The sequence below is a fragment of the Vipera berus genome (genome assembly GCF_964194415.1).
Source record: "Vipera berus genome assembly, chromosome: 4".
NCBI classification, from domain to species: Eukaryota; Metazoa; Chordata; class Lepidosauria; order Squamata; family Viperidae; genus Vipera; species Vipera berus.
In genome coordinates this window covers 37,632,520-37,659,495 of record NC_138206.1, presented here as the reverse complement: position 1 = coordinate 37,659,495, position 26,976 = coordinate 37,632,520, and the positions used below count along the sequence as shown (strand labels likewise).

The 26,976-nt window shown below is 35.6% G+C and overlaps 1 protein-coding gene across 1 annotated transcript; it reads right to left on the bottom strand.

Moving 5' to 3' along the window:
• Positions 1–578: 578 nt before the first annotated feature.
• On the bottom strand, positions 579–26,437 carry ZNF654 (zinc finger protein 654). The gene is made up of 9 exons (XM_081327113.1): positions 26,266–26,437; positions 16,031–16,176; positions 14,100–14,181; positions 11,538–11,673; positions 10,358–10,560; positions 9,743–9,882; positions 8,762–8,903; positions 5,322–7,590; positions 579–4,817 (listed from the first exon to the last, which is right to left on the bottom strand). Exons 1-9 carry the CDS (start codon positions 26,395–26,397, stop codon positions 4,810–4,812), a joined length of 3,258 nt encoding a protein of 1,085 aa, XP_081183239.1. The 5' UTR covers positions 26,398–26,437; the 3' UTR covers positions 579–4,809.
• Between the last annotated feature and the right edge of the window lie 539 nt (positions 26,438–26,976).

Genomic DNA, 26,976 nt, shown 5'->3' with positions numbered 1-26,976 from the left:
TTGCGAGTTCTAGGATCTTCTTAGACGCAAAACTAGCTAGGTGACCTCGGGCCAGTTACTTTCTCAGCCATGGGAAGAAGGCAAAGGCAAATCTCGTCTCAAAAACCTTGCCAAGAAAATTGATGGAACTTTGAGTCTGAGAACTGAACATGATTGAACAGAAGAAGAGGAAGGACCTCTAATTCCCAATGATTTTATAGAAAAGCAAATAGCTCCACCTTAAAAGACAATGATCAGAAGAAGAGCAAATACTTTTTAAAAGTACAAGAACATGGTTCAGTTTGGGTTTTCAAAATCCATTCCTGAGCTCAGTATTGTTATTGGGGTGTTTTTAAATCAAGCTGTAACTAGAACTTTTGTTTCCAAAAAAACCCACCCTCTTTTAACAGTTCATATTAAATTTGCCATTTTATAATCTACACTACAGTTGTTCATGTTACCAAATTGTGCATTCAAGCAGGTTGAAGCTTGTTTATTTAACAGTGTTACCTGCTTCATGATATAGTTTTGTATTAAAGCTATACAAAGTGTCTTGCTAGCTGCTGCATAGCAATATTACAACTAACAAAGTCAAATGATTTTTTCCCCAAATTCCACATATCTTTAATATTTTATTGAATAATTTTATTGAACAAAGCTATTTACAATACAAAATTTTTAAATGAAATACTACTGTTGATTTATTGCAGTTTGATGGCTCAGTTTTTATTTGTACTCGTATAAAATGCAGAATAAAATAATTTAACCATCAAGAAGGAAGCACAAATTTCCTTACTTGTTAAACCTGTAATTGCTTTTACAAATTAAACATAGGATTCAAAAATTCAAAAATATACACTGCATGTAATCAAGGTGTTATATACAGTGCAAAATAAATTAAAAAAACCCTTTAAAGTATTTAATCCTACACCTTGGCATTAAACAAGAAATGCTGAATCTTCTCTTACATGATTCAAACTATACAGTTTCTAGATGTTTAATTGAATATGGCTAGACCAAAGTACCAGTGACCTTTCCCACAGATAAGCATTTCAAATTTGTTCTATAAAATAGATGGCAGAGATAGAATAGCCAAACCAATAGTTTTTACATGACTGAGGATGCACAGAGCATTGTGACAAACCAAATGGATAAACAAGTTTGAAACATCCTTTAAGAGTCAAGTCTTCTAAAAGGTATGACTTGGGAACCACTGTCAATATTTAGGGTAGTGGAGTTATCCTAAAAAAATCAGAAAAATTGGTAATTGTACCTAGGTTGAGTCAGATTTAATAGATGCTCGAAGTATGTACAGTATAATTTTTATGTTTTATTTATATATCTGGCATCTGGTTAGAAACAGTCAGCCATGCAGTTTCTTTACCCAATAAGGGGATTAATTGAGCAGCATACCAAGTGTTTATTAGCTGGCAAAACAATGGGCAACCCTAACACAATCATTTGTTCTAAACTTTAATTTTCAGGGTAGATGACATAATCTTAAATACAGCAGTAATCTTGACGTTTTTCTAGTAGTATGGTCATGGAGATAGGATTGGGGAACGGAAACCCTAGCACATTTTTAATTGGATCTACTAAGCACTTCACAATGATTACTGCTGGCTTTATATTTCTCATCAGACTGGAGATAAGGGGACTTTTGCAATACCAATGTCAATTCTAAGTTAACTAGAAAAGAGAACATTATTTGCTGCAATAATCAAATCTTGCCCACAACAAACAAGTGTTTGATTGAAGTCACTCATGTAACTCTTCTTTTGCCCAAGAAGAAACAATCAGTATCCTGTTTTAAACGCTGGTGAAAAGTCAAAACACTTACAAAGGGCAATCAATGTATTTTCCAAAACTGCATAATTTAGGGTCATGGAGTTAGGCTCACTAGTTTAATTACTAACTCATAGTGTTTAACAGCAATTGGGAATATCTTAAAATTAAGTATTGCAAATCTAATAGCTGACAACTGAAATATTAATATCTGAAAGACAAATATTACCATTTGTATAATTTCTCGTAAGCATTTGTTTGGTGTCAAAGCACAACCAATCAAATGGTATACCTTAAAATTCCACTCAACTGTTTTTGATTAAAACTGGTAACATAGCAAGTGGAAAACGAAACACTTTGCAGGTTAATCTTCCCTTTCAGTTTTATACTAAATGTTTAAGATGTTACATAATTTGGGATTGATTTGAAATAGAATGTTTTCCTGAGGAAAGCCTTATATTTCCTGGATGTAAGTCTGGATACTTAGATGCCTATAAGTCAAGAGTGCAAAGACACTGAAAGTAAAATTGGACAACAAATCAATGTTTTTCATATCTAGCAAATTAAAACTCAGCTTAGGAAATATCAAAGTATAGTCATAGCACTAATTATCCATCTTAGCAAGTGTCAGTACCAGGCACACCTTACTTGGGTTTAGATCATAACCCTGACAGATCCACAGGGAATAACAGGTTCAGTCAAAAAACATAGAATAAATAGCAAACCATTTTACAGTCACTATGAAAATTGCACAGCTATGCCTATCTAATAACTAGAAGTCAAGCTTAGCACGTTATCTTTAAAGTATCATCACCCCTAATGTCGATTAAGAAATGAAACACTAAAACTGCTAATACAAACTGAGATCCCAGAAAATGTTTTATTTTTGAAAAAACTCAGTTTCATGTATTGATATATCAAAGCATGCTGTCATTTAAAATTGCCAATTTTAGGACTCCTGTACAAGGAAAACCTATTTTGGAATCTGACCAAATTAAATAAATTCCAATTAAGACACAGTTGAAGATTGAGATTTGCAAATAACTCCCATTTAATAATATAAAGTATTAAAATATTTTAATAAAATCTCCTATATAGTAAGATGTACAAATATATTACAAAATATATGTTTTTGGAGTTTAATTATCTCAAAAGTAGAGAACTTAGGTACCATATTTGTGCAATCTTGCATGACTTATAAAAGTAAATTGAAAAAGGTCTGTTCATATTATAATTTGAATTGTTTCAACAGTAGCCTTTAATATTTAGCATAGTCAAACACAGCTTCATCTGTGTAGTCATTAAAAATATCATTTGGTGCCTAGATATCAGGATTGACCTAAAGGTGGTTAGAAATATAATTATATTTCAGGCATATCTGTGTTCAAATTTTCATACTTGTTTCTTGAGAAAAAAATGTCCTTAGTCTTTATGAATAAAATATCTGATTTTAAAAAAATCTACTCACTTACCTGAGAGTACGTACCATTAAACTCAATGGGACTGACTTTGGAGTAGAAATGTGTAGGATTGCATTGAAAATATAGCTCAATAGGTCAACTAACGTTTTCATTAAAAAAAACATAATCCTTTGTAAATATTTTCAAACCCCTGTGTCTGCAAGAACAGTTCTTAATGTTTATTATGAAAAATATTTATTTTTCATAATAAATATTTGTACACCATTGCTTTTTTAAAAAGGGGTATCTTGGATATTTGGGGATTAGAATACTCTGCTTTTATATGTTATTTTAAGAATAAGGGGTTTAAAGCTTAACTTTTCAAGGCACTGTGCAAATAATTTTATTGGTACTCAGAACTAAAGCAATTTATTTTTACTGCTTATGTTTGTCAAGGGATTTTAGATGTATGCTCACTTCAAAAATTATTCAGAAATGCTTTGAACTTTCCTATATTATACTTGCATAGAAGCCTGACAAAAGAACTGCTTAATGAATAACAGATTCTATGCTTAAATTACTACTTCTGAATTATTGTCATAGCATGCACTGCCATGATCGCTTTTGTATGAATTTAAGAATGCATTGTTTCATAAAGAAAATTCAGTGCAACTTTTCAATGGTGATACAATATGAAAACAAGTTTATATTCATAGTGTCCAAATGTCAATTTAAATCAAGTGCGACCCTTTTTAATTCATTTTAAATACAAAATTTGATTTTAACTATAATTCATGCAAACAACCTTAAAATGTTTATGCTTAAAGTTTATACACCAGCTGAATTCAGTTAAATTCTAGCCATGTGAATTTACTATTGAGCCTAAAACTGCTTTTTGATACCAAATATTGTAGCTGTGTGGATTTGCTAGTTGTTATGACTGAATTCTATCCATACATTCATCATGATCAGGTCTTGAAAAACTTTGGTGCATTTGAATGCAGTTCAATTAGGTGAATTTGGAAATATCAAAGACATACTTTAGCCCTTATTGTATGCCTTAAATCATTTATTAAGATACACTGCCCAGCACTGATTATTTTTTACATTCATTGGTTCCATTTCCAAGGTACAAAATATACCATTGCAAGAAGAGTCAACCTTTATAAATGGATCTCTTTTTAATTGATCCAATTTTAGTGCACAGCAACATTGAATGTGACTCAAACTAGTTTTATCATACAGAATGGCTTCCTTTGAACATACAGATTCAGAAAGAGGCATGTCCCACAGGCATTTTTCTCTGGAACAATTGTTATCAGTCAGCATGAAACCTACTCTGTATACAGCCACCCAGTGAATTTACGTAAGAGTAGAACTATGCAAGAACATGTGGCTTTTAGATAACTGGTACTTTGGAGGGTTTAAACACAGTCTGCTTGTTTTCTGGATGCTAATACTGCACAGCTCCTACTATCACTTGGTTGTGACCCCTGTGCTTTAATTCTCAGAAAGGTCATGATTTTCTTTAGTAATTTTAGACTTCTTTTTAATTAAGGCCAAGAAGGGGAAAGCAGGTTGATGCAGAATATTGTAGTGTTCCATCACTACTCCTCAAATGGAGAAGTCTTCATACATCATTTGCTCAGGCACCTGCAAAATAAAATAATTACATTGGTTAGTCCTTTGGAGTCTAGTATCATACTGAGATTCAGTCATTCATTTTTCCTAAACAAAAGCAAGGTCAAACAAACTAAATGCTTGTTTAGAGAATATAAAATGATAGCTAGTTACCATTTTTCTCTGAAGCCTTCATGAAAACACTGAAACACTGTAGAATAAGTTTCATAATTTCATCTGGTCAAGTAATGATTTCAATAACATTGCACAGTAAAGTGCTGTCAAAACTAGCTAAAATCCTATTATCTGTAATATAATACTTTTTCATTACTATTGGGCTAAGGCAAAACTATATGCTACTATTTACCATTATATGTAATATAATTTTATTACATTTTTCTCACCCTATCATTTTAGAATCCTTTTTCTAACAGCGTATGTATCCATTTGTTCAACAACTACATACTTAAATCTTGTTTAACATTTTACTGCTGTACAAATACCTAAAATTATACCTTGCAAAATTGAAAAACTTACTTTCATCATCTGAATCAAATCCAAAAAGTGTCCGACACTTCTTTTGTGCAAGATGATGCTGAAGTGCTTCTGAGTTACAGTAGGTGGTCAAACATTTGCTACATCTTAGTCTCTCTGATTTGCTACACATTTTGCCTTGCTCTGAATGTGCATCTGCTTTATCAGCCAAAGTTTTTCTTCGTTTTGGCATGCTAATATATCGTTCATCAAGGTAACTTGGAGGCAATGGTCTAATGTAAGGCCTTGTTAAAATTAAGCCATATGATGTATTTTCTGTTATCTGATTTGGTTTAGAAAGTGTCTGAGAATCCACTAGAGTATTATGTGATATATCGGTACAGTTCTGCAGAACAGGTAGAAGAGATCCATTTTCTGTCCTAGTATTGGCACTCGTTTTTTCCAAATCAGCATCCAATGCGGCTGTTGTTTGTTCCAGTTCACCATGCCCATTGACTACCTGATCATTAATTTTACAGCTTTCAAAATTTGGCTCTACTTCAGGTATCTTTTGGTCTATTAAGTTCACAATTGTGACAGCACTGCCATATGCATTTTCATTCCCATTCTGGATTAGATTATTTATTTTTTTCTCATTCTGAATATAAGTCTTTGGTTCTAAGGAATCTTTCCTTGCTTTCCAAGTGGGAACTTGCAAGTCCATTACAGCCTCCTTTTCACCATCATCATCTGCTATTTCTTGAATACCACACTCCGATTCCAAAACAACTGAAAAATTATTTTCACTGACTTCAGGAGGATTTGTTTTGTTTAAGTAATGTTGAGCTTCATGCTCATATAACAACGAAATGTCGTCAAAAAGTTTACAGCACTCTGCAAAGTTACACTGAGCTTTAAACTCTGTATGACTTTTCATATGTTCTGCAAGCTCAGTAGACAGCTTAAATCTCTGATTACAGTTAAAATGCAAACAGAAATATACATTTGGATAAGTATGTTGTTTCAGATGATCAATAAAATGATGAGAATCCAAAAATTTTCTCTGACAAAACCTACATTTTCCATTATTCCATTTCATTATATGCTCTTGCACATTTAGATCAGAAGGATGGGCCTTGCGTGCATGCTTATTCAGAAACCGTATTTTTTTAAAGACTCTAATACACCCATCAGCAGGACACTTGAAATTACTTGTGTGATCCAAATCATTTTGAGGACAGAGCACACCATTTACTTTGTGAAGTACAGGGAGTTCTCTATTCAGGCTGTTTTCTGATGATCCTTCTTTAGTTTCTGCCTCAGGAATATTATTTGAATAGTTATCACAACTACCATTTTCAACAATATCATCCTGGCTATTGGCATGATTTTTGGTTACATCCAGTGCAAGTTCAGAATTCTGCATCTCCTGATTAGTACTTTGAATGACTAGTTCCACTTCATTTTCTTTAGTACTCTCCAAGTCCCCATTCTGAAGGGGAACATCAGCACCAGAACAGTTCATTTCATTTACGATAAGAGTTTCTTTATCAGCAGAAGTAGCAGCCAGATGATGCCGTGTCATTTTCTTGATGTGATTTTTTAAGTGCTTAAGCATTATACTTTTTTGTCTGAATTTTCTACAACACATTACACATGAGAAACTGCCCTTTTTCTGATGGGACTGAGCATGCCTCACAATGTGACCACCAACAAATTCTCTGTTACATAATATGCAGCGATGTTTTGGTACATTGTGATCAGTTTTAGATGAATTAAGAACTACATGGTTCTTTTTGCAATTACCATCATTTTCCAATTGTGCTACTGAAGTATCTTTATGGTCCAGTTCTCCATTGTTTGTCTCAGGTGTACAAGATTGATCACTTCGCAGTACTCGACGTGTCTTTGATGTATTTGCAGAAGAAAGCTCAGCTGGACGTTCACTCAGTTCAACTGAGGCTTTATCTCTTAGCAGTGCTAAACAATTCTGTTTGATCATCAAAAAGTTCCAAAATTCTGGATCAAAAAACAATCCCTTTTTCAAAATTGGGAGCAACTCAAAACGTACACGATTCTGAACTGAACTTATTTGTTCATTGTATTCATCATCTGTATATTTATATAGCTGTTCAACAGTATAATAGGACTCCAAGGTGCGCTCAATAAAAAATATAGAAAGAGCACATATTCGCACTATTTCTAAGTCATTTGGCAAAAAGTGAGCAATGGTTTTGTATATCAAGCATTTCATTTTTGGATCATCATGAAGATCTAGCTGAAGAGCACTTCCACATATTTCTACACAAATCTGTAGACCTTCCTTACCAATCTGTGAGAAAGAAAGGAAAGGTAGAATAAATTCAGAATATTGAGTCTTCTGCATTTCCTTCCCAGAAAGCTCATAATATCTCAAAATTATAGTTCAGTGATACATCAAATGTTCCAAATTCCCAGTATCTTTAGGGAGGGACTGGATATAAAACAAAACAACCCAAACTCTAATATACAAGAGAACTGGTGAACAGAAGTAAACATTCTTAAAAGTATTATATTATGTCAATGTAGAAAAGTGACAAATAATATTGCAAACATTTTAAAAGGTACATTCATTTTAAATTATCATTGTACATTATATTTTCCTATTACAGCAAGTTCAATTACTTTTGTCAAAAGCGGTTTATGAATGGAAGCTCTTCTAATTGTGGAAGACTAAATTTTGATCATTTTTTCTAAATACAGTTAAAGCAAGCACAACATATAATTTTATCTTTTAAAATACAAGAATAATTACTAAATTAAGGTTTAGGCAATAGCATAAACAAAGTACTCCTTTTCAATGATTAAAATAATGCATCTTTCAGAAGGCTTGCAAAGTTGCTTTGGAAAATGATCGAATTACCTCCGCATTGAAGTATTTAGAAAAGTGGCAATTAATGAATACACAAATGGAAAAATTAGGAGCCGTTTCCAAAGCAGCTGCATAAACCCTAAAAAGACTGCTATTTCAATGTTTCAATGCTCCTGTGTACTGCAGACACCTTCAAATGCTTTGTACAACCCTATTAGTATCATCATTAAAAAAATAAATACTTTTGCAACAAAATCCAATGACTTTTTTATATATTGCATAAAACAATTATGGAACTGTATAAACTAGTATACATTAATTATAGTTTGTAAAGTGTAAAAAGAAAATATCTTCTTTTTTAAAGTATATGTTGAGCTAATCCTACTAATATTGGTCCATATTAGAGCTGTACATAGCACATTTTATTCTTGCCCTATAATAAAACTTCAAAGCACGAACTCAGTAAGTATGGTTAGGGTACTATTTGCTGTTCTCCTATGCTAGATGTGGAAATAAAAATATTGTCAATAAAAATAATGTCAATATATTCTTTTTCAACAAATAAATATTTAATTATATAACAACATAGCTTATAGAATATTTAACATTGGTTCTTTTAAAACACATATCTGAGGCAAATGCTATTACTTACTTCATCCCTAATGACTTTCATGAAAGGGAAAATAACTTGTAAATTTGTAGCTATCCTTAAAAGATGGTAGCATTGATCTACAAATACTTGCTTCGATGGGTTAGATCTAAGCTGCAGTTTACTCCAAATAAAGATCAGCTCCCTGTAAAACAAAATGAAGCTTATTTTAGGTAACCAAGATACCAATCTTATAGTATTTATCATGTTGTTAAAATCTATGATAGATATAATTCAGGGTTATAAAAATGACATTATTTGTGCCATTTGCATAATGGTACTATTGCATAAATTATGCAAATCAGCTTGGAAATGCACTCTCCAATTCAATGGGCATTTATTAAAAATAAATGGAGGAGCCACCTCTTCCAATTAGTGTATTAAAATCACTGTATGCAAATTCTACATATGGAAGTATGTAACATTATCAATATATTATTCAAAAAGCTATTTGAGAGAAATCATAAATAAGTAGTTGAGCCTAGTTTGTCTGCAGACCTAAGGTTCAATTTCCAGCATCTACAAATGTAATACGAAAACTATGAGTCTCTAGAGCCATTACCAGTCTATGTAACATTTTTAGAGTAATCAGCTTAAATATAAGGCACTTCCATTCTCTTAGATAATTCTCCATTTTGGAATTATTTGAACAATTAAAATATAAGACACAGTTTCATAAAGACACTAGCCATAAATGAGAAGTTGTAAAGAAATTAACTTGGGGGAAAAATTAAGTTGCTTTCTAACTGTCTGCTAAGTAAATCAGTAAGGTAATCCATTATTTTTAAGCAGTTTATAACAATACAAAAATATCTAATACCTAAGTTTTCATAATATATTGAATTGATGTATTTTATAGTCAATTAAATTGCACCAAAGCACTATTTACTCTTAATAATTTTAACCATTCCTTTACAATTTATTTGTAATTTTCTTTTATTATAACACTAGTCTAAAGCAGTATTATTGAAAGAAAAAAATTACCAGATGCAATACATATCCCCTTTTTTGAGCTGTGGAATAAGAAACAATTCACAAAGATTTGATGCTACAGCAATCTTCCCTTCTTTTGCAATGTTGCAGATGATTTCAATGCCATTCTTGCAGTCAGTCCTCAGCAAATGCTGTGCAATCAAAATGAGATAACTCAGGCAAATGTAGTAAAAAAAAAGAGGCTAAACTTTTACAATAATTGAAATTCCTAGCTCCTAGTACTAGTTCTATTACCCAATATAGAAAGCTAATAACACAAGGGGGAAGAGAAATATATACATTAACAAGAATTTATATACAGCATTTTGTTTTATATTAATTTCAACAGAATAGTTAATGTTACTATTTTCCATGACCAAATTTCTCATTATATTACTTGTTACGTGGCAATCTTAGAGCAGGATTAATGAAATGCTAATACTAGGAAGTAGTTTTCCAATATCCAAAAAATAATACATACAAAGTTGTGATAATCTATATAGAATCATAAAGCAATGATTTTTTTTAAAAAAAATTATTTGGTCATTTATTTTGCTTAATATAAATTAAAATACTATCCCTTATCAAGACATATCACAAAACTGCATTAAAGTTGTTAAACTGTACCTCTTGGAATAGGTGATCTTCTAGTGGAGACATATAAAGACACATGAAAAATGCTTGATGGAAGTAAAGATCTTTGCTAATATTAGGATGATTCATGCAAGCTTTAATAAGAGCCTTTGCCTCTGGGATGCGTTCACAGGCAATAAGGTATCTGGCACGTAATTCAAAGAACAGTGGATTTTCAGAGCTTAAATATTTGTTAACTGGTAAAAGAAAACAAAAAATTCAGTTATAAAATATTGACAGTAGGTTATATTAAATCAGGTTTACACAATATTGGAAGCATTCTATTAACATTATTAAAATTAAAAACTGGATAATCCATGGAGGAGAATAGGGCCAGTATAAAATTACTGTGACAGCAATGCAAAAAATTGCAGTTCGTTATTTTCCTTTTGTCACTGTCTCCCCCACCCCAACTGAGTCAGGTGATAAATATAAGATCTTTCTTTCTGATTGAGGACTGGGTATGGGGAACTTCAAGGACATATGCTAAAGAGAACCATTTCACCCATTATAATTCCTACAATTTCCTTCCAAAATATTCTCTGGCCCATTCCTCTTAGAAACATGTAAATCCTAGTGTATGTCGTGCAATCTTCTCCTACAATAATAACAAATAGCATTCCTTTAATGCTGCTCCTAAATATGCACATAATTTAATCCTTGTAACTATTTAAGACCATAAATACTTTAAATTAGAATGCTGCAATATTGTTCAGTGAGTTCATACTCTATTCCTATGAAAGTTAACAGCTTGACATTTTACTTGAGAACATATCTGCAATAAAATGATTTATTATGTGCCATCAAGTAAGTTTAACTCTTGGCAACCTGATAATTTTGTCCATGATGTAACAAGATGCACAGATAAAATTATTTTTTAATCCTGCACCCATCTCAGAAACAATAACTATAAAACCAATACAAATTGTTTTCCATGCATAAGAAATAATCTCAAAATCCACAATATACTGTACACTAAATTTTCTTATCTTTCAACCCAACTTTAGTCTCTAATTGAATTAGTTCTATCCTGTGATTAAGAAATACATTACAACATTCACCGCCTGGAAACAATTTTACAGAAATAAAATAAAAATTTCCTACATTCAACATTAATTTAAATTATGCTATTTTCAATATATATATATATATATATATGAAAAACAATTTGTACCTAACTCTTGAGAAACTGGTCTTCCTTTAAGAACAGCTTGTAATACAGAATCCTCCCAAGGTCCACCGTCTCTGGTAATTCGAGTCACCAATTCTAAGTTAACATTTCTGTATCTGCCGAGTCGATTCTGGCAATCCTATGGAAGAGTAAGTAGTGAACATTAAGGTACTTAGAATGTACACTGGGAATGTATTAGTACACTGCATATAAAGCAAAGATTTCATCTTTTGTAGCATAAAGTTAGGGGCACCAACTGCACTAATTGCATATTTGTCAAAATGTCAAACTGGCACCATACTTTTTATTACTTCTATTTATTCATATCCCACCTTATTTTTACAAATAACTCAAAATGGTGAATATATCCAACACAGTTTCCGTCTCCATTTTCCCCACTAACAACTACCCTGCGAGGATGTTGAATATGTGTGCTGGCCCAAGGTCACAGAGCTGGCTTTCATGGCTAAGGTGGGACTAGAACTCACGATCTTCTGCTTTCTAGCCTTGTACCTTAACCACTAGACCATATTGACTCACTTTACTGTTAACATTATCTGTTAACTCAAGCATAACTAAGTTTGGTAACCTAGTTCACATCTTCTCTACCTTACTAAAAGTTTTAAGTAAAAACTTGAATTGACCAAAAATCATGAAGTGTGACTGAGAATGTAAGAGAAATAAATGGTAGAGCGTGAGTTAATGGAAGAAGAAAAATAGACATATAATGCACAGAGTTTTAATGGAAATGTTTTAAAAATGAAAGGTTGAGGAAGGTTAACTAAGAATTCAGTAAAATGAACAGAACTGAAAATGGAACTGATTAAATAATGGAATATAATTATCTGTTCGCAATACAAAGTCATAACTGCCATTCTTTAGCTGGTGTTGGCCTTCATATTAATCAATTTCTTCTCAAGAACCTAGGATGTCATAATGTATATGTGCAGATCCCAAAATTTTTAAAATTGTTGCCTAATACTTTTTTTGAAATTTTTCTTCAAGTCCATTTATTGCCTCTTCCAAGCTCCTTCCTTCCTTCCTCCCTCCCTTCCTTTCCAGCAGGCAACTAAATAACTGCTGCTGGGTGAGAGAGTGAGGGATTGTGATATTGGCTGGGAGACTGCCATAGAACATTGAAAATAAAGATAACATGACTGCAACAGCACAGAGGCAGTCAGCAGCATGAAGCACAATTTCCCCAAAATTGATTCCCTTGGGAGTCATAGGTCCCAGATTTTGGACATACCCTGTTAGCCATTTGACATACCTTGCTTCAGAAACGATTGCCTTATAACACACCATTTTACCCAGTTAATAACCATGACAATGAGAGTTGTAGTAGTATATAGATATCACAAATAGGCAGTATTGAAAGGAATAGTATGTTAGAAGATAAGCCAAGGGCTACTGAAAATTTCAGCAGGGAAGACCATTATAGGAAAAATGTTTATGAATTTAATTGGCAAGGTTTATGTGACTTTAATGCTTATTAAGGTTTTCTAATTTGCCATTAGAAAGTTATTGAACCTCTGCGGAATGCAAGGAAGAGAGATGGTCTAATACAATAACAGACTCTAAAGTCACAAACTGATTCCTACATGAGTTTGATATTAAAAATTAATAGTTATTTATATACAATTCACAGCATTGTACGTTGACTCCGAATGTCATACTTAAATTTTAAGTAATTTAGAAACTGAATTTTTCTTTTTGATAAAAGTTCCTTATGCAGGTAATTCTTGACACAACAACTGGAACAAAAATTCCTGTCACTAAGCAGTACCGTCAGAAAACAGTGATCACATTGCTTAGCAGCAGCAATCCCTGCAATCCCATTTGCTCTCGTTAACTTAATCCCATGGTCTTTAGGCAAGGCAATCTCCTGCTGCTTCAAGGTCAATGGGGGAAGTCAGCAGGAAGTTGTAATTCCCAGACCCACAGGCAAATTACTAGCTGCTACTGGATTAGGGAGAAAGGGGTGGGTGTAAGGAAGGGTCAGAGAGGGTTCAGAACAAGTACTACACAGTGTGTAAAGGTCTGTGAAATGTGCCACTTGGGTAGGGTTGAGTAGGTGAGGGTGCAGGGGGTTGCACTAAATGATTCAGGGAGGGCATGTGAGGGTTTGTGACAGGCACTGCATAGATCAGGGAGGGTGGCACAGGGCTGTCCAAGTGACCAGTGCAGTGCAAGTTCAAAGAGGCTAGGGGAGGATGCACGAGGAAGAGAGTTATCCCAGCAACTTGCAGCCTTCTCTGCTGGCTTCCCCTTTGACTTTCTGGAGAAACTGATATGGAAGATTACAAATGGCAGTCATGTGATCATCGGGCACTTGGGAACCAGTTGTAAGTACGAATGAACTGTCAAGCATTCAGATCACAATCATGTGACCATGGAGGTGCTGGAATGGTTGGAACTTTGAGGATCAGCTATAAAATTACCATTCATTAAGTGCTGTCAAAACTTTGCATGGTCACTAAACAAATGATCATAAATGAAGGACTACTTGTAAATTGGTAGCATTATGCCTGACAACACTTAATTATTTGAACACTAGCAAATTACCTGGATTGACCCAAGAATGTCTTTTAAAGGATCTTCATAGAATTCATCTTTCCCAAAGAATAGTAACAGTTCGAAAAAGCTCCTATAAATCAAAGCAACTTGAAGTTAAAAAGAAATAAGCAGAGCAAACGTATGTCGTAAGTTTAAATAAAGAATTTTAAATGAAGGAACAATGTTGACAAAGCTCTGTGGATTCTCTCTCAGGCAAGCTCATTTAATTGTATTACATGAGAGAAAGCAATTGACATAGTAAAATATTGGCATAATATTCTTCCCAATATTGAAGTGGTATGTTACACTATTTATTAGCTGAATTTCTAGTATATTACAATTTCTATACAAACTTCCATAACGTGGAATTGAAGAAACACTTTATTAAGTGCCGCTGCAACCTAAAATTTCTAATTCAGTTAAAGATTACAGATTCAAGGGAATTTAAATGATGAATCAACAGTTGGTGCTCTAATTCTTCTCTCTCCACACAGAATGCAAGTTTTTTTTTCAGTAAACATTGCATTTTTTCAGTTTCCGCTGCAACCTAAAATTTCTAATTCAGTTAAAGATTACAGATTCAAGGAAATTTAAATGATGAATCAACAGCTGGTGCTCTAATTCTTCTCTCTCCACACAGAACGCAAGTTTTTTTCCAGTAATCATCACATTTTTTCAGTTTTTGCTCACATTCATATTATTCTACATCAAACATGTCAAACTCGTGACCGAATCGGGACTGTTTTACCATTGCCAGCAATGGGGTGGGTGCGGCTCCACGTGACGCTTCCTGCCTGTGGGCTGGCAGTTTGACACCCCTGTTCTACATCATTAAGAGACAATGGATTGTTCTCAACATCCATGTCAGATAAAAAAAATAAGCTGTCTAAGGACACTGAACTTTAACTTCCAATCTACAACTGTTGGCTTGATAAAATTAAAATTGCTGTTAATCAGAACTGAACCTCTATATGTATGGGGGTGCCAATTTTTGATACCCTGAGGTTTTAAATATTTGTTGTCCAGCTTTCTTGTGACAATCCTTCACCAGAGGTTGTAAGTCTAGTGCCTTAAATGAAGTTATGAAATATATTTTGGTCTTCCACAAGTTTTGAGAGATTTGGTAGTGATTTATGTATAAGTGACCTAACAATTATTACCCATTTTTGTAGAAACAATTTGATAAAAAGGCAGCTTGATGGTAACACCACATTAGGTATGGTGAGTGGAAATACTGCAACTTATTATATTTTTGTATTAGGGAATTGCTATAGCAAGATTTGCCTATAGATATGCAGTTTTCCTTTTGACTTGCCTAAAAACGAAGGATGATGATACCCACCAGCAACCTGCCCTTCACTAGGTAAGAATGCTTGCCTCTAGTCAGATTCCAAACCCCAAATATGTACTCTGCACTGGCCAATGCACTATTTGATATATATCCAAGAAAGTCAGGATTGAGTTTCCAATATTTCAAAATACTACTGGATGATAGGCTTGAGTTTGAATAAATAATTAAAACTTCTTGTTAATCTGAAAATGTTTTGCTGCCATAACATACAAATTAGTTCATGTCTTACATTTTATTTCCTCCATTATAAGTCATACATCTAATTTTAACTGTATTTTTAAAATAGTAATTATTCCTATCTCATAAATAGATATTTAAACAAACATGATAATATTATTTCATATCTTAGTTTGGTAGGGAAATATGACTAAATGAATGATGAGCAATATCCTTTAAAATACTTCTATGTTCATCAATATATTCCACACAAGTTCTTAAACAGTTCTTACATTTTACACATTTGGAAAACAATGACAACAATCTTTTTCCCAAAGCTTAAAAAATTATCCTTGAAGGTTAATTTTTCAAATTATGCTATAGTACCCAGAAAGTTAGAAAGTTTACAGTAGGAAGAACATTGTCTACTTACAAGGCTAGGCTACTTAGCACATACTGTACATGTTCACATTCATCTGGAAAAGATACACATGCAGATGTGAAACAACAGAGCGCTGTTTGGAGTACTTGAAGCTGTGGCAGAGGAACCTGCCATCTTCCAGCATAATCTTCAACAACCTGTTGGCAGAGAAAACGGTACACATTAAACTTGATCTGAAACAGCATATATAAGCAGGAATAGACTATGCTACTATATTTTATAGCTAGGCAATTTTTCTTTGTAACCTCACATGATCACAATTTACAACCTTCACAGCCAGTTTCCAACAAGCAAAGTCAACGGGGAAATCAGAAGTCACAAGTTGCAGTCACATGATGTTGCACTTAACAACCACAGGTGATTTGTTTAATGACTGCAAGCAGAAGTTATAGCATAAGTCGGCACAGTCTCATTGTTAGGCATATGGTGTTAGCCTACAATGTTGGGTTGAAAATATATTAACCATAATGCTATGTCTTTAAGAAGTTAATTGGCCAATGGGTGTGTAAGTGTTCTCATGGCCATAAGAGGAAGCTAGGAACGTAGCTTCTCTCTCTCTCTGAATTCACTGATCTCTACTATTACTGTTTTTGCTCTGCTGTTGGTTTACTACTGTTGTAAACCTGAACTGTGTATTGACCTCTGGACCGGTAAGAAGACTTTGTATTTTGGATTGCTACTTGGACTGTTTATTTTTGACTGTGCATTTTTGTTTTTACACCACCTCAAAGTAAAATACTTTTTGCTTTTAGAACTCAGTGTATTTCTGTGTGTGACTTTTACTGCTCTCAGTGCCCTTCCTTGTCTGTGCAACTCTTTGGTAGCACAAGGAGACCTCTGCACAATAAATTCCATAACACTGGTTATGGGCCCAGGCCTGTACTGAGAGTAAGTACACACAGTATTCCTAGCTGAGTTTGTGTTAGCTTTTTGGTGTAAAATGGCACAAGAACTGATGTCAGGCATCTCCTGGATAACCCGGTTGGATGGGACAAACTATGTTTCCTGGTCCACGAAATGCTGCTTGCTTTTGCGCAAGGAAGGACTATGGACTGTTGTAAATAACCCACCAGATACTACTGCTTGGGATCCAGATGACGAAGAGGATGCAAAAAAGTTAGACGACTTTAAACGAAGCAACGAGAAAGCTCTTTGCATTATTGGACTAACACTGAATGACCAGCAGCTTGTCCATATTCGTGGTGAGGAGTCTGCTGCTAGGTGTTGGGGCGTTTTGCGAAGGCTTTATGTTCGAGACAGTGTGGGTGCACATATACACCTTACACGTAAGCTGTTTAGGGCTCGTCTGCAGAAGAATGGAGATATGCTGACCCATTTAAATTACATGAAAGCAATTTTTCAAGAGCTTCATGAAAAGGAGCTGATTTTTTCAGAGTTGCATCAGGTCTACATTATTCTGTCATCTTTGGATGAGAGTTATGATGGATATGTTTCTTCTTTGGAAGTCCTGACCAGAGAGGAACTGACATTGACTAACATTACTGGGAGACTGCTGGAAGAGTCCAGAAGGAGGCGTGACAGAGACCAGCTGAGAGAGACACAGCCACGAGAGAAGCAGCCATTCTCCACTGCTTACAATGTCAAGAAATGTTATTCTTGTGGGGCTAAAGGGCATATAGCCAAATTCTGTAGGAAGGGTAGAAAACAGAATGTGAATAGCAGTGGGAAGGCTAAGAAGGGCATTGGTTTGGCTATTTCTGGTGAACCAACATCCAGAAATAATGAATTGTGGGTTGTTGATAGTGGGGCTTCACAATGCATTACTAAAGTGAAAGAGAGGTTTGTTAATATGAAAAACAGCAACCAATATGTTTCACTAGCCAACGGTTGGAAGATGAAGGCCTCTGGTGAAGGTAATTCCTATTGTCCATGCATTGATGAACAGTTACCTATGTTATATATACCTAAACTAAGATTCAACCTGTTATCTGTAAGGGAATTGGTTAAAGTTGGGTTTGTGGTAATATTCAGAGGGGAGCAATGCACTATTAGGAGGAATGGAACCTGTGTAACTGCTAATTTGAAAAATGGTTTATTCGTTCTCACAAGTAACCAGGTTAGTACAGTTAAAGCTAACTCAATATGTGAGAACAAGAAGCCACATGATGAATGTATACATTTATTGCATAGGCGGTTAGGGCATGTGAACTTTAACTCACTACGTAAAACAGTTGAATTAGTAGACGGACTTAAACTGAAGCCATGTAGTAAGTATTTAAATTGCAATGCCTGTAATCAGGAAAAGAGTAAGGCAACTCCTGCAAACAGGATAAACGGCTTCAAAACAACTGTTCCTTTGGAAGTTGTGTTTGCTGATTTAATTGGACCCATGAAACCAAGTTTAGGAGGGTCATGTTATATTTTAAGTATATTGGACCACTACTCTCGTTATGGATTTTGTTATCTGCTTAAGTCAAAGGCAGACACTTTCCAACAATTTGCAAACTGGCTGAAGTTTGTGGAGAGGAAAACAAAGAGAAAGGTTCAGTGCATAATTACTGATAATGGTACTGAATTTACAAATAAGCGTTTTGTTGATATGCTACAATCAGCTGGCATTGAGCATAAACATTCAGCCCCTTATAGACCTCAACATAATGCTTTTGTTGAGAGACGTGGGCAAACGTTACAAGCCATGATGAGAACCATGTTACAAGATTCTGGCTTAACAGATAGACTGTGGGGGGAGGCAGCAAAATGTGCAAACCATGTTCTGAATATAGTTGTTAATACTTCTACTGGTAAAATACCATATACTATATGGCATGGTAAAAAACCAAACCTTGATTACCTGCACACATTTGGCACCCCAGCTTGGGTCCACATTCCTGCACAACTCAGGAGTAAAGGCCAACATAGGGCTAGGCAATTATACTTCGTAGGTTACGAATCTAACCATAGATCCTATCGTTTCTGGGAACGAGGCACAACTAATGTATATAACAGTGCGAATGCAAAATTCCTTGAGCACGTTGGTTGGGATAGGTTAGAGCAAGAAACTGTTAATACTGATCCTCTAGTGTTTGAGGACTCCTCTGATAACGTAACTAGTAATGATAATACATCTCCTGTAAATATAAAAGATGAAGAGGAGATAGGGGAGATAAAAGAGAAATCAGAGGAAGGAAAGGAGTCAGAAATTCAAAGCCCTGTAATTCCTTGGCGTTCAATGCGTATCAGACATCCACCTGATCGCTATGAAGCTAGTATAATATGTCAAGTTAGTGTAGAGCCATCTAACTATGATGAGATCAGGATGTATCCTGAAAAGGAACAAGCATCATGGAAAGCTGCAATGAACAGGGAGTTGAAGTCTTTGCAGAATCTTAAGGTTTATCAGAAAGCAAAACTGCCACCTGGTGAGCAAGCTATAGGTTGTAAATGGATATATAAGTTAAAGAAGGGTGTAGACGGGACTGTAACCCATAAGGCACGTTTGGTTGCACAAGGTTTTGCCCAAACTACTGAGGATTATGACGAAGTGTTTGCACCCAGTCTAAGGGCGACTACTTTAAGAGCAGCTTTAGTATGGGCAGCTAAAAACCAATATATGGTTAACCATGTAGATGTTGAAACTGCATATCTACATGCTCCATTGCAACATACTATTTATTTAAGAATACCACCAGGATTGACCAGTGATAGAGACCATGATTGTTGGGAATTAAAGAAAAGCCTCTATGGATTGAAACAATCAGGCTATGAGTGGAATAAATGTATAGTTAATGAGTTAAGTGCATTAGGTTTTGTAGCCAGTAATGCTGATCCTTGTTTGTTTAGAAGGGAACACAACGGAGCATTATCTTTTCTTTTATTATTCACAGATGATATTGCAATAATAACAAAAAATGAGTTAGAAGCACAAACTATCATTTCAAGATTGCAAAATAAATTCACAATTAGAAATCTTGGAGAAATTAGCCACTATTTGGGGTTAGATATTGTGAAAACAAATAGGGGTTTTAAGGTGTCGCAAGCCAGTAAAATATCTCAGTTATTAAAGAGATACAATATGGAAATGTGTAAACCAGCAAAAACTCCGATGGCTATGGATTTTAAGGACACTAATGTTGAGAGTCCTGTATTTGATAAGACTATGTACCAATCTTTGATAGGAAGTCTTATGTATCTGAGTAATTGGACTAGACCTGATATTTCTTACTGTGTAAATCAATTAGCTAGGTACAACAATAATCCAACTGTTAGACACTGGCAATCAGCTAAACGGGTATTAAGGTATTTGAAGCAAACTATTCACTACTCGTTATATCTAGAGCCAAATCGTGAGTTAATCCTTACTGCATATGCAGATGCGAGTTTTGCCTCTGATACAAACACTCGTAAATCTACCTCAGGGTTGGCTATAATGTTGGGTGATTCTTTAATTGGATGGAAGTCTATTAGACAAAAACACATAAGCTTATCTACAATGGAGGCTGAATTTTCATGTCTATCAGTGTTATGTACAGAACTGCTAGTGTACAAACAATTATTGTTAGATATGGGTTTAAATGTAAATGATCCATTCATTGTGTATGAGGACAATCAAGCTGCGATAAAGATGGCTAGTAATGCTGCAGTAAGAACAAGATCTAAACATACTGATCTTCGTTATTTGAATGTCAGACAATGTATCAAAGATAAATTAATACAGCTAGAGTATTGTTCATCTGATGTAAATATTGCAGACCATTTTACGAAGGTACAAAGTGCTGTGAAACACAATGCTAATTGTGAAAGAATGTGCATAAGATTGTAAGAGTTATATATTATTCTACCCAAAGGGGAGAATGTTAGGCATATGGTGTTAGCCTACAATGTTGGGTTGAAAATATATTAACCATAATGCTATGTCTTTAAGAAGTTAATTGGCCAATGGGTGTGTAAGTGTTCTCATGGCCATAAGAGGAAGCTAGGAACGTAGCTTCTCTCTCTCTCTGAATTCACTGATCTCTACTATTACTGTTTTTGCTCTGCTGTTGGTTTACTACTGTTGTAAACCTGAACTGTGTATTGACCTCTGGACCGGTAAGAAGACTTTGTATTTTGGATTGCTACTTGGACTGTTTATTTTTGACTGTGCATTTTTGTTTTTACACCACCTCAAAGTAAAATACTTTTTGTTTTTAGAACTCAGTGTATTTCTGTGTGTGACTTTTACTGCTCTCAGTGCCCTTCCTTGTCTGTGCAACTCTTTGGTAGCACAAGGAGACCTCTGCACAATAAATTCCATAACACTCATGTTTATGAACGTTGCTTAGTGATGGAGTTGCCATTCCCATTTGCAATTGGTAAATGGGGACTTACTGTACTTATTTTTTTCCCCAAACAGTTAGTGCTACAAAAATGTATTTCTATTTTTGTTAAAAGGAAAAGAATACTTCGTAACACTGTTCCATGGCTAAGAATAGAAAACATACAATTCAAAACATTCACAATTTAAGATGGCCTGTTAGCCCTCTGGTTTATGGATAAAACACAATACCTACTCAGAAACAAGATACATAGTACAATTGCTGTAAAACCAATTTTCAGTACCCTTACTTCTAAGTAAATGTGCATAGGATTCCTGCCTCAGTATCAACACACTACTAGCTATTTTGATTGGTTGCAGAATTAGCCAGATATTTAGATTGGATCCAGCATTTTTATCCATTTATTGAGTCCTTCCCAAGGAGCTAGGAGAGGTAGATATTGTTGTTTGATGGTATTAAAGATATTGTCATAGTTTGTAAGCTGTTGCAAGTAAAGCTGCTTTTTGCAACTGATGGGAGATTTTTCAATGCTGATGGTGTTCAAATGGTGTTCTAGATGTTTTGGAATTTTTATTATTAATTATTATTATTAGGGCCAGTTATACAACTAGATGTTTAGATTGACTTTGGCATTTTAATCCACCTATTGAGTCATTATATTTTATCCCTTTTCAAATATACACACACATATTTGATCAACTCAAGGTGGTGAATATATTTAAACATATTTCTCTTGCTTACTATTTTCCCAGAACAACCATGTAAGGTATGTTGGGCTGAGAAAGTTACCCAGCCTTTCATGCCTAAGAAAGGCCTAGAACTCACCGTCTCCCGATTGGTATAATAATAATTAAAAACACTGCAAAGAAAAATACCCATAGAAAAAATATGATTTGTACCACATTTTATAAAAACTTGTGTCCAAAATTAAAAAACAATATCTAGTCATAATTCTACAGAATATCATTATAGTCAATGTGACAGATTTGCCACACAGCATTCAACTGCAATACAAAGCTTGGAGTATGTACTACTTACACTATAACCAAGCCAAATAGTTAAAACTACAAGTCACAAGAAATAAAAGAAACTACTGGTTTGCTTACACTGTTTGCAAAAGGATCCATTCAATTGAAAAAGCCATCAAATGTCAATAGATGTATGTAACATCAGATTTCACTTCAACATGTAGAGAATTACACTTGTTTCTCCAATTGAAATGTCCAATTGATATATTACATCTATCCTTACACCCCCACAAGTTATCATGATTAAGTAGAACCTTCACCTTCAAACCATTAAAAAACCTATTCATAATTCATAGGATTACAGTATGAATACACCTATTACACTGTCAGTTCAAAGTTAGCAACTCATTCACATAAAATTCCATATTCTTTAAAATACACTTTACTTTGGAAAGTACAACACTGATTAGAGAGGCACATCACTGTCAAGTTAAAAACAATGATTAATATAAAATAGGAAGATCAGAAAGGTGGTTAAATGTATTTCTACTGAAATCTAAACATATTATCTGTATGTACACACAAAAACAGTTTGTTAAACCATACTGGCTAATTATTACACTTTTTCCTAAGTCAAATTCAAAAGACATTATGATTATGACGAGTGAATTGACCCTAAATCTTAATTCTTATTTTTTGTTTTGCTGACACCAAGATATAACTGATTTTGGATAGCTCTATAATATATTGTAATCACTATAACACTGATTTCAAAACTGTGATACATGATTTGTAGGAACTGGCTTTTTACTCTTTTCTTATGCTGAACTGATATAATACAGAGTAATCTCAAAATAAATTTAAAAAGCCTGTTGTATGGAAAATGTATTGGAAATAAAATTTATGCTTCATTTATAGAATGAAGATGATTTTCAAAAATAATTTTCTGCAGTAAAATAATAATATTATTTGCATAATAGTTTAGTGACATTATTTACATTTACAGCAAATACCGACTCACATTTTAAACATAGAAACACCCCATCCTGCATCTCATGACACTAAAATAGCTCAAAATTACTTTGTGATTTTAACGTGTCAAAAACTTTAATAGGTTTTATACTACAGTACATCTTATTCAACAAAAAATATTTCAGATTTACTAAACTACATTGCATTTATATAATAAACACTTGGGAGATGCAATTAACTTAATGCTTCATTCAAACATATTTTACATTGTTCTGTAAATGTTCCAGTTAGGAAGAAAATTATTACACATATTAATTCCATTCTGAGACAAGACTCAATAATTTCAGATATACATATTCACTGAATCATACCTCCAGCATGGAAACTGACGCCTGGACAAAGAAAATGGACTTTCCATGTTCTACTTATAACCAAAAGATTCTTCAGCATTAGAAAGATAAATATATGCCCCAACTACTAAAAACTCTGCAGTTTGTTATTAGCAAGTCATCAATAAATTACTTATCAACATAAATTTAATTATATAGTTACCATTCATTAAAATAGTGTAGAACTTTTATACAAAAAATTATTAATATGTACTCTGTATGAAATTATTTTTCAAAATGTTTTGCATTCAATTAAGAGACTTTTTTTAAAGTAAGGAATAGAGAACTGGAATGATATTTTTATATCGGCAGCATGAACTATGTAATAAGACTATTGTTTTTACACAGGATGTTGTTTACTTGTGCATTTTTATATGTATTTCCTATACTGGGTATAGAAAAACATCCAGTATATGGCCACACAAGTAAGCTCCTATCAGATAAATATATGTGTGTATGTGTGTGTATAAAAATATTAATAGTTCTCAGAAGTATTACAGAATCCACTTTAACCTATGAAATGGTATTTATTATTTCTAAATTGAAAGTCAGTATGAACCACACATCAAATTACATATAATTTTCTTTATTTTGTCAAATGTGATACAGCATATGAATCCAGACACTGAGGTCTTTCAGTCATACTTTATGACATAGCTTTCTGTGAATATAGTGAACAGTGGTTTATTTCATACACTATGGCTAAATGGTTAATTGGGTAAGTCAAGCCACAGCTTTAATACAATTTCATTTGAATAACAAACCAAATGTATTTACTAAAAAAACCCCAATTGTATTTAATTGGACTTATTTTTAGGTAAATAAGGATAGGATTCCACCTAAATAATGTAGAAATGAACAAGACTAGCACAGCATAAAAGTAAAAATCATATTTAGACAAGTTCACTTATACTCTAAGACTCTCAAATATTAAACAATTAAACACCATTTAGAAATCACGACAAACCAATTATTTAATCAGAAGATTCGTCATTCATCATAGATGCCAAACACAAGCTAATGTTTGTCTAAATATGTAAGATTATGCACATTTACCGGGATCAATTTTTATTTGGGCCTTTTCTCCAACCTCCCCCCCCCCCTGCGCCTCAGAACTACCTTTAAATTCCCCAAGCCACGTTAAATAGAACAAAATATAATCCAAGCAGGATTATATAAAATAAAATACCAGCGAAATAATACACGGCACGGTTAGAATGAAGTGGAAAACTCAAAAGTCAACACACCTGTTCACAACCAATCAAGTTCTTCCCTCCCGTCAGAAAAAGACCACGCAGGACAAAACACCCTCCACAATGTGACATTTTTGCCTGACAAAACATCCTCCAGAGTCTCCTCCCAATAGGGAAGGGAACAAATTAGCAGCAATAAGGCAGCAACTAGGTAAAATGAACTCCCAACTCAAAAGAAGTGGGCCGTTTTCTCCCCAAACCCCCCATTCACGCTCAGGCCAACCCAATGCGAAGTTTTTTTTCAGACGAGGAGGCGGTCTGGGAAAGAAACGAGCCCCTCCCCAGCCCTTTTTAAAGAACCAGCCTCCTTGTTGTTAGTTGCGAAGTCGTGTCCGACCCATCGCGTCCCTATGGACAATGTTCCTCCAGGCCTTCCTGTCCTCTACCATCTTCTGGAGTCCATCTAGGCTCACACCTACTGCTTCAGGGACTCCATCCAGCCACCTCATTCTCTGTCGTCCCCTTCTTCTATTGCCCTCAATCTTTCCCAGCATTAGGCTCTTCTTATTGCCTCAACATCAATTCAACAACAACAACAACAACAACAACAAATCCCAGCTCCTAGACCAGGGGTAGGCAACCTGGGCTCTTTTATGACTCTTGGACTTCAACTCCCAGAATTCCTGAGCCAGCACAGCTGGCTCAGGAATTCTGGGAGTTGAAGTCCACGAGTCATAAAAGAGCCCAGGTTGCCTACCCCTGTCCTAGACTGAGAGGGACACACCAACTCCGGACCTGCGCTGGAAACGGAGCCCACCCCCTCCCCTTAATTAATTTGCAACAGCAAATTAAGCGGCCCAGGAGAGGACGGGCGAAAGGGCCTCTTTCTCTGCACCACAGAAGGCGCCCCCCCCCGCAATCCTGCCAGCCCGTGAGATAACCTGTAGGAAGGGAAGGGTCAGGACCAGGGCCAGCCACCGAGGGCGACAGGGACAAGGACAAAACCAGAGATCGGTTGGGGAAAGAGGAAAACCGACGTCGCGTAAACCAACTCCCTCCCCGCCGCCGCCGCCGCCGCCGCTCAGGGACGGACAGCCTCCTGGCTCGGCGACGGGCGGCTTTCCTACCGCTCTTCCTAGAAAGGAGTGAAGAGAAAAGACAGAAATGAAGGGGAGTCGGTTTTCCGCGTCGACCAGAAAAAGGGGGAAGCGCCTCCGCGTAGGCTCGCCCTCTCTTGTGTGTGTGTGTGTGTGTGTGTGTGTGTATGTGTTTTCCTTCCCCTGCAGCCGCTACCTCTGCAAAGGGCCGTTACGGAGAGGGTTCGCCGCAGAAGGTTCTGTCCGAAATTCCTTCGCGTCCATCGCTCGGCTTGTCTTCGCCCCCGAGTCCCGGAGTGTCACTCTACAGGAGGCGGGACTAACCACTCACCTGGCAGAAGCGGTAGCAATAATACTGGCTGCTCAGGGCAGGAGACAACCCGGCGGGAAGGCGCGGCTCATTAATGGCCTTGAGCTCCTCGCCGAGTCTCTCCGATTCCTGGTCGCTCTCGTCTTCCGCCATGCTGCTCTGGCCGCCCTGCGCGTACCGAGTCTCAGCTCCCTCCCCCCCCCACCCGCCCGGATCTGCCGGATGACCCGCCCTTTCGGCCGCGTACTTCAATTCCGGCACCGCCCCCCGCGGTGCCTCCTTAGTGGCGTGCGCGCTCGTCATTCAAACGCCGATCTTCATCCGCTGACCTACAGAACCTTCCTTCTAGCGAGCTCCGGTTGGTTAAGCCCCTGATTGGCCGAGCTGTATTCCCTGCTCGGAGCTGAACTTTCAGTAGCACTTTTTGATTGGTAAAGAATGTCATCGATAAAAGTCGCTAAGCCCCGCCTTTGCCCTTGTCGATTGGGCCCACATTTCATCCTTCAAAGTAAACATCTCCGCCTACTCCTTGCCAGCGGACCACAATAGCGGTACAACTTCCGTTCTTTCCTTTACGCGAGTGGTGGCAAGTTTTGTCACTCTCCCCCTCGTGAGCCACAGAGAACGGCGTTCACTTTTTCTACCCTCGCACGAGCTGACTCGCTTTTAGCAACGCCTTCATTGGAAGAGGTGTTGCTAGGGGGCGACGTCCCGCCTTCCTCGACGAACCAA

Excerpts from the sequence above, each read along its gene's own strand:
- ZNF654 (XM_081327113.1), bottom strand. The coding sequence starts at position 26,397 with ATGGCGGAAGACGAGAGCGACCAGGAATCGGAGAGACTCGGCGAGGAG. Across the intron at positions 16,177-26,265 it reads ATTGCTACCGCTTCTGCCAG|GTTGTTGAAGATTATGCTGG; the intron begins GTGAGTGGTTAG and ends CTCTGCCAACAG. Across the intron at positions 7,591-8,761 it reads TGAAAGTCATTAGGGATGAA|ATTGGTAAGGAAGGTCTACA; the intron begins GTAAGTAATAGC and ends TCTTTCTCACAG.